The 9,729-nt window shown below is 35.8% G+C and overlaps 1 protein-coding gene across 2 annotated transcripts in view; it reads left to right on the top strand.

Annotated features, from left to right (window-relative positions):
- Positions 1–1,280: 1,280 nt before the first annotated feature.
- The window catches only part of LOC106879737 (ras-related protein Rab-5A-like), a 147,113-nt gene continuing 138,664 nt past the window's right edge, over positions 1,281–9,729 (top strand). The window contains exon 1 of one of the 2 annotated variants that reach the window (XM_052976264.1): positions 1,281–1,483. Coding sequence is in view for 1 of the 2 variants with exons in the window: in XM_052976263.1 (XP_052832223.1) it covers positions 3,359–3,394 (36 nt within the window). In the remaining variant the exon portion in view is untranslated. Of the gene's footprint in view, positions 1,484–1,546; positions 3,395–9,729 lie in introns of those variants that run through there. The other variant, XM_052976263.1, reaches the window with a different exon arrangement.

The following is a 9,729-nucleotide window of genomic DNA, read 5'->3' as shown; positions in this document are numbered from 1 at the left end:
CAACTGAGATTGGTCAATAGAGACAGGCCAATTCACTTGCAAGACAATGCTTGACCACATGTTATGCAAAGAACGCTACTCAAGTTACAGGAACTGAACTTAGAAGTATTCTGTCATCCACTATATTCACCAGATCTTGCACCAACTGACTATCACATTTTCCAGGCATTAGACAACTTTTTGCAAGGAAAAAAACTTCAAATCTGAAGAAGATGCATAAACAGTCTTTCATGATTTCATCACCTCTTGCTCTCCAGAATTCTTTGCTGCTGGCAACCAATAATAAGCTACCAATAAAATGGCAAAATTGTGTTGATAATTTTGGTACATACTTTGATTAACAGCATTGCTTTTTGTTGAGATAAAGTAAAATACACTTTCAGTTCAAAATCGGACATTTCATTCTTAATGAGCTGATATTTCGTTTGATGCTCTAATGACTTTGCATGCCTCATATATATAAGACTGCATTGGCAGCATTCTAGCCCCCTCTTCCTTGGGGCTACTCACTGGTTAGAGCCCTATAGTATTTATTTATTGACTATGCCACAGCACACATTGATCAGAATTGGGTCCCGTGAGGGTCCCCAGCTAACTTCCCAGTGTCCCATGCAAACGTACCTATAAGCACCACAACACTCACATGCATGCACCCCTCCCAATGACCACCAGATTAACTCATTCATATGTATACAATTACGCAAATGCACACGTACATGTACTTCTCTCTTCCGTGACCACCACAACACGCTGTTGTTGTTGGCACTCCGTCACTTACGACGTCGAGGGTTCCAGTTGATCCAATCAACGGAACAGCCTGCTCGTGAAATTAACGTGCAAGTGGCTGAGCACTCCACAGACACCTGTACCCCTAACGTATCTCTTGGGGACATTCAGCGTGACACAATGTGACAAGGCCGACCCTTTGAATTTCAGGTACAACAGAGACAGGAAGTAAGAGTAAGAGAAAGTTGTGAAAGAGTACAGCAGGGTTCGCCACCATCCCCTGCCAGAGCCTCGTGGAGCTTTTAGGTGTTTTCGCTCAATAAACACTCACAACGCCCGGTCTGGGAATCGAAACCACGATCCTATGACCGCGAGTCCGCTGCCCTAACCACTGGGCCATTGCGCCTCCACACCATACCACGCACACACATTATATATATATATATATATTCTTGCTTTAGTAATTTGACTGTGGACATGCTGGAGCAGTAACAAGAACTTTACAGTAACAAGGACTAGAAGTACAAAACATGAGGAAATGCGGACGGGGTGGAGTCACACACACCAATGTCGTCTTAAGCATATTGGATAGCTGCCTGGGGACCTCAAGGGTCTAGAGGTTTGCTGTCAGTAAATACTTATCAGCTCAGTGCAGTGAATTACCCTGGGCTGCTAAGACGGTCCTGACACAACATAAAATGGACAATATTTCTGTTTCATTTATGTGTGTATCCAGTTCTTTTCTCCCGTCTTTCAAGTAATTTTAAATTTTAATAATTTTCATTACTGTAGAATAGTTGTTCGCACCATTTTTGTCTGTGGACCCCTTTGATTCCTTTTTCACTCGGCTGGACCCCATAGCCATTCGATGGTTTAAAAAAATCTTATATTTTTATTATGAAATATTATTAATAATTGTATGAAAAAAGTTATCAGAATATTTTGTGCGTTAGACAAGTATAAACAATTCATTGCAGATAAATTTTAACAGTAAAATCTTATATGGACCCCCAAGGGTCATAAGGACCCCGGTTGAGAACCACTAGAGGCACGTAATACGCATACGCGCACCTACTAACACTAAGGCACACATATACGAACACGTATTTTCTTTTACGGTTTTCAGTCATTTAACTGTTACTATAGTAGGACATCTCCTGCAAGAATTTAGTCGACTCGGTGATTTTATCGAACTCTGTCCAACTGTTATGTTACTGGATATAATATACAAAAATAAGCACCTGTTCTCAGACCGGTCTACTGATTACTCTCTCTTTTTCTCCCGTCCTCTCTCTCTCTTCCACACACATATGACGTCTAAAATAGCGAATTAAACATTAACAAGACGTACATGCATTCATTATACGTACTAAACACATATATACATAGACTCATATTAAATAGTCGACAAAACAAGATACGTACTTTTCTTAATTTGCTCCCCTCATAAACGCATATGAGTGCATATACGCACGCATACATCGTATGCGTTTATGGACACAACTATACATAAAACCCTCCACATACATTCACCACATAGTTACGCATGCACATATATATGTATGTACTTATGTAGGTTCACGCACTTCTCAACTCACGCTCCTGTGTAGATATGCATACAAGTTTATACATACAATAAATATCTATACAGACGAATCTTAAGCACACATAGATATACTTACTGCCATAAAGTACGTATATAATACTCTAACTTTTGATGAACAAGATATTTGTATTACTAATATATAACATACGAGTAGGACATGGTAAATTGCTACGTATTTTAAATATGCGTATGTATGTTTATATATATAAACATACATATATATAGAACTTATATACACACATTCACATATTAACGCACACATGTATGCAAACCATGTAAACATACACAGTTATTTTGATATAAACCTCCTCTTTCTTTCTCATCACACATACATGTATATATATAATTATACCACTTGCGAGCAACTGAAAACATTTTTAACATTTACATTAAGCACATCTCGAAACAACGCACACAAAAGCCAAAAGTTTATGGAGGAATGGAGAGCTATGCATCTCCACAAAATAAAAGATGGGTGCTTACAATGTTTTAAATCATGAATATAAATAAGTATATATATATATATATTAATTTAAAAACACAACTATGCAGATACACTTTTGTAAATACGCACACACATATAGGTATATTACACACGCATAATTATACCCACTAGAAAGCAACTGCAAACTTTTTTTGAACACATCAACATTTAACACGACACACAACTCATTTTACACACACAGCACAAACACAAAACACACATCCCAGTCACACACTACATATCTACACACATAACACAACACAAAAGCCGACAGTTTTATACAGAAAGAAGGACGGTGAGCTGCTATCGTTCTTGTTTAACACTACCTTCTATCTCCAACTTTGTGTGTTGTTTTGTCTCGTTACCTCCGCTCACCCCGTCACCCATATCTATTTATCTCGCCACATAACTCATCATCATCATCATCGTTATTTCAAACACCGCCTCTGTCTCATCTGCAATTGTCGTCGTTTGTTTACAAATTTGGATAACTTTAAAATAAACAACAAACAAAACTTGTAAACCAACAAACAAGCTGGAAAATGTTGGTAAGAAACGTAAAACTGGTCTTCTTAGGGGTAAGTACTCTACTACTACTACTAGTAATAGTGCTGTGCGGCTTCTGAGAGATGCATGGACATCACAACTTCTCGTTTTGCTACATATATAACTGACCATAGTGCTTTTTTAATTGTAAACGATCATTGTTGTTGCTCTGTGTTTTACTGGTTAATTAATTAAAATTGTCTTTTGTTATTATTGTTAGGAAAAAGCATTAATGTCACCACAACTCCATCTCTCTTTTCTTCCCTGACCTCCTTCTTCATATATACTCTCTTCTATTCTCTAAAAGTTGTGTTTTCCAAAATATCATCATTATAAGCACATACACAAACATCGTATAATCGATACTATATAAAATCGATTTTCAAGTTGATACTGGAAATCGAACCACGGCCCCTGGGACGACGAAATTATGTATACCGGGAACTGGGTTGAAAACACCGATAATTGTCTACATCATTGCTGATGACATCTACATTACATCTGTGTGTGTGTATGTATGTTATATATGTATTTATTTAAGTATAATGTTATATGCTTCATTTCATTTTATCAAACTGGGGCACTGTAAGCTAGTATGTATGTGTTTATCCATGTATGTATGTATTATGTATGTATTTGTAGGTGACGTTCTTAATTTTGTTCTAGATACTCCAGCTGAATCCATGCTGGAGCACTGCTTGTGCGTGGATGTATATATGTATGCACGAAGGCCTGTGTACATGTTTGTATGCATGTTTCCGCAGTTTGTTCATTTTTACCTTGCTATACTGGTCTTTATTTGAGAAGTCAGTGTATACATATGTATATTATGTGTGTGTTGAGGCGCACACACATAATGTACATATATCTTGTCGATCATTATATTCATTTTAATGTGCCTCTTGGTCTTCCATCGTCTAATAGTAAAAGTTTCTTTACTTTCGAAACCATTACTACAGTACACGCGCGCGCCTGTACACACGCATGCATACATATGTTCGTATGGAGCATTTCAATTTGATACAGTTTTTGGAAATTTTGAGGGTGATAGAAAGAAAAGGCTCATCTGAGCAGTTGAGATGATGAAATAAATAGCTTACAGTATCGAATTTGAGAGTTATTAAAAACTTCTTCTCTGCTGATCTCAATTTCTTCTTAACTGCAACGCAAGTATTTGTTTATGTTGCGTATTGTTATTGTTTAGACCCCATGTCATGTTAGTCCTACGTAATCGAAACCGACCTTATCAAAGACTCTCCAACCGTTAGCATTCATCGATAACATTTTTCGTAAATCAGGTATCTAAATTTGTTGTCCGAAAATGGAATACTTCATTATTTATTAAAAAAAAAAGTGTGTGATAATAGAGATTTGGTTGTTATTTCTTCCACTCGGAGCGATCACTGAAGTGTTTTTCATACTGTTTTAGTAAATTCCTTCAAATCTAGAATGTATATACGCACACATGTATATTGACCTCAGTACGTGACTAGTACTTCAATTATTTGACTCCAGAGGGATGAATGACAAAGTTTTAAATCTTTGAATTATAGTTCCTTTCACGTTAAGATTATATAAATCAGCTCAGTACTTAACAGTTATTTTATTTAATCGATACTTGGATGGATGAAGGGTAAAGTTGACCGTTGCGGGGTTGGAACTAAAATAACGCAGAGTCGCTCGACACAGAAACGATTCTGCATCTCCACTGCCTTTGGAAGATTCCTGATAAATAGCGCAAACACATACACAAAAAAATAGCCAAATCTCCCTCAAATCATATTTGTCTTTAGAATAAGATATATTTGATGATGTGGACCTAGTATATCAGAAAACAAAGACGAAGTGGTCATGGATGGGACGTCTTTTATCATAGTTCTTTCTCAATAAGAGCTGATCTGGGGCAAATTTATCTGAGATATTTGGATGACGATATACATTTTGGAAAAAAAAAAAAAAATTCCCCACGGATGGTTTCAATTCGGTTTTAACAAAAAGATTTGGAAGAATTAGGTGAAAGTTCTCCGGTATTTTTTTTTTCATGTAAATAGGATCAATCTTCTTTCCCGTTTGTACGTATGTATGTGTGCTGTTTAGTCCTAGGTTAACCCCAGCCAAGGCATAGTGTCATGACCATTCCGCGTTTATATTATTATTTTTTTTTTTTTCAAAAAAATGTAATTAGGATAACATTGCCTGACGTGTTCTTTCCCTATTATTAAAGCGAGTACAGTGCGCGTTAGAGGCTGCTATTTCTAGTACACTGAGCAACCACTTAGGCTCTCTTGTATCACGAACGAATCGTTATTAAAGATATGGTATGGTGTGAGCTGAGGGTAACTGGTAACTATTTCTAATAACCCAAGCAATCAACCATTTAGAGGGCTCTCTTGTGTCTCGAATGAATTAACTCCAGGTAGCCCCTGATCGAGCTAATATATGATCAGACATACCAGCTGTACACGTTTTGTCTTTTTCAGGGATGTTTGGCACTACATTATTTATTATATATAATTTCACTCGGTCTAAATAATCTACCTATATATATGAATGTATATATTGTATAGCTATAACATATATTGATAAATATGTACACTATTATATACGCTTGTATCTGTGTGAATTGTGTTCACACGCGCGTGAATGTGTGCTTGTGTGTATATAAGAGAGAGAGAGAGAGAGAGTGAGTGAGATGTTGGCTTTAAGACAAAGAAGTTTAATTTCGATGGCGGGTAAAGTTGTGGAAGCTCATAGTCTGAACCCTGTGTATATATTAGTGGAGATAATGATTTTGAACTGGAAATAATTACAACTGATTCATTAATGTCTTGTAAAAAGTTGGCATCAATCATCATGACCTCTTATTTTCTTCTTTGTGTTTTTTTCTTTCTTTCTCTGAAAAAGAAGAAAAAAAACGAAGTTTCCTGTACTTTTTAAGAAACCTATAATGTGGTGTTGTTTAGCCTTTGGTCAAATTGCTTAACGAGTCCACAAGCATTTCTCTCCAATTAAAGCATAACTAATGTTCTTATTAAAAACATGAGCGCCGCCACAACATCCCGGTTTGCTCCTGTACATCAGAAACTTGAATGTCCAGTTATTTTATTAAATCCATTGTGATTGTAATTAATAATGGTGGTGATAAAATAATGATGATGTAATTATAATATTATTACTTATAATAGTTACTACAGGAGCAATCGCAGGCAATAATTAACTCGAGGAGACATCGATGTTTACAGGAAAGAAACAAAAACTTAGGTGGACATGTCCTATCGTCTATCAATAAAAAGCACTGTATTGACAGTCTTATAGCTTTGTAAATTTTTACTGTCTTGTTGAATTGACTTTCCTACACTTTATACATTATTTAGGTAAAAATTAAAATATGTATGTACAAGAACATTAGATTTTATTTACAAATCAATAAACAGTAGACACTGAATTTAATATCTTCAAAACAAAACTTTGTACATTTACATGTTTTACAGTATCCTCTTTTGTACGTCGTTGCCAGATTTATTATTAATCGAGTAAACACTTGTTTACGAACTAAATACCCTATACAAGAAGTAGAGTTAATATATATTTTTTGACTTTCTGCAAGTTACAGCTATTACTACCATTTTACCCAATCCTCAACAGACGAAATCAACAACGGCATAACTTTCCAGTCACTTTTCGTTGTAAATATAAGTGTAATACGCTACTAAATATGTACATTTAATTTTCGTTTCGTACATAAAAATTATAAATAAAGCAACCTGCGTTCGTATGTGTGTGTATGTATGAATAGTACATGTCTCTCAGTCTGTCTGCCTATGTATATATGTGCGTGTTTTACTCTTCTTTTTGGTATTTGTCAACGTATCTCGTTTTCTGAAAATAACGTACAATTGCTGTGCTGATGACGCCTATTGAGTCAGAACGCAAAACTGCAGCTGTCCTCGTATCAACTTTGGAGATTTCTTGATTCTTGAAATTGGCAATCTTTCGTTTTGACTCGAAGGCGTGTGCGCGCAGGTCAGCTGTTCCCATACTGCGTTCAGTAAATTCTGTAAAAAAATTTCATTCATTAATTTTTGTGGCTGGAAATGTATATTTTGCTTGAAGTCAGCATAAAGTGAAAGAGAGAGAAAATGGACAGGGACTCTCTCTCTCTCACACACACGCACACATATAAAACACATGTATGCATATGTATTTATGTATGTACGTGTATATGGCAGATAGTGGGTGTACGTATGTTTGTGTGCGTGTGTGACCGATCCTAGCCATTTTACACATACATAACACCTATCTCTCTTTCTCTCAATCACTCACACACTCTTTAAAAAAAAGATGCGTGAAAAACTAAATAAACAAACCAAAAAATTACGCTATCACTCTCTCCCCCTCTTTCTCTCTCACTCACTCACACACACACACACACACACACAAAGCAAGACACATCTCTCTGACAACACACTTCTCTCTCTCAGACAAACGCTCACTAAAAAAAGATGTGAGAAAAGTAAATAAAATTTACGCTATCACTCACTCACTCACTCTCTCTCTCTCTCTCTTTGACACACACACACACCACACACTTTCTCATTTTCTGACAACACACAGCTCTCTCTCTCTCTCAAAATTACTCAAAAAATATGCAGGGAAAAATTTTAAAAAATGTATGCTTTCACTCTCTCTCTCCCTCAGACACACACACAGAACAACACCTCTCTCTCACACACACACACACACACAACACACTTTCTGTTTTCCTCCCCCCATCAACATATACACACGTCCCTGTCCATTTTCTCTCTCTTTCACTTTATGCTGACATCAAACGAAATGCATACATTTCCACCCACAAAAAAAAAAGATTTTTTACGTATTTACCCAAGTACTGTACCTTAACAGCTGATTGGGTCAGCTATGTCATTGACAAGTCTTCAAGTTATATCGAAACATAACCAAATTATCTCCCCTTCTCATCTGGAGTCAGTACCAAGCAAAATAAAGCAATTGGTCTACCCTCTGGAAGCAGTAATAATTTTAATAAATCAAGTATGTATTTTGTATATTATTTAATAGGCCTTTATTCGTCTTCATAATTTTTACACACACATATTTTGGGTCTCACCCTTTGGTATATTGCTCATTGGTTTTCTAAACTTACTTTCTTGGTTCTTTTGTTTTATTTTTTATTTTTTACAACTGGCTTTTTGTTGTGGCTGGTGTAGAAATTCCATGCGACAATGTAATATTTGGTAAGGTTATCTAAGCCTAATGATTAGCTACGTTGAGTAGAGTTCATTGCACAACAATTGCATTACGAGCTAGTTAAGAAACATATCTAGAGTACATTTTACCTATTTCGCTCCCTCAGTTTGGATTTTTATGTATATATATATATATATATATATATAAAAGAGAGATTTTGTCCATTTGTTTGTCCTCCAAAATGAAAGTAAATATTTCAAGGGAAACTTTTAAGCTTTTTCTTCTTATGTAGGGAAGCTATTATGCTTTTTCTTCTTATCTTATATCTTGTCTATATATATAAAAGAGAAATTCTGTCCGTTTGTGTGTTTGTTTGTCCACCAAAATGAAAGTAAATGGATCAAGGGAAGCTATTATACTTTTTCTATATCTCCTATTATAATACTGCCTAATTTGTCTCAACAAAAATTGTGCAATGGTACAACACTAATCGTGCACAAACCTATGAGGAATTGCATGGAGACAAATATTCTCACTGGTCGTGGTAAACGTGACACTGTCTTCGTTTCTTGCATACCAGTTATATCATCTAATGTCCCATTCCAATTTAAGCCATTACAGTTTCCTATCCCACTTTCTTTTGCCATGAGCATTAATAAAACTCAAGGCCAAACACTAAAAATCGCTGGATTGCAACTTGAAGAACAAACAGAAGTTCATATATGAAATCCATCTTTTTCCTACTTCAATTATTACATGTTTTTCTCTTATATAATACACACATACAAGACAAGTAAACCTAAATCTGTAGTTATAGTCTCACCCTGGTACACATTTGAAACTGAATTTTTCAATTCCCTTTGGCCTATTCAAATGTCAAAAGAAACCGTGACAAATGGGTCTTTCACTTCACCTGTTGCCTTCTCAGTGCTATTGAGCAGTCACCTGGATTCCATAAAGCTATTCTTCTATATGATATACCCATTTTACTAGCTTCTCAGCCCAAGAAACAGTAAAAGTAATTATCCGATCGATGATATTATTGCTAGTATATATATCATCATCATTTGCTGTTTGTTTTCCATGCTTGCATGGGTTGGATGGTTTGACTGAGCTCTAGAGAGCCAGCGACTGGACCAGGCTATATATATATATATAT

The sequence above is a fragment of the Octopus bimaculoides genome, chromosome 24, assembly GCF_001194135.2.
Source record: "Octopus bimaculoides isolate UCB-OBI-ISO-001 chromosome 24, ASM119413v2, whole genome shotgun sequence".
NCBI lineage: Eukaryota > Metazoa > Mollusca > Cephalopoda > Octopoda > Octopodidae > Octopus > Octopus bimaculoides.
The sequence above is the reverse complement of the archived record's forward strand: the minus strand, read 5'-3'. Positions and strand labels throughout refer to the sequence as shown.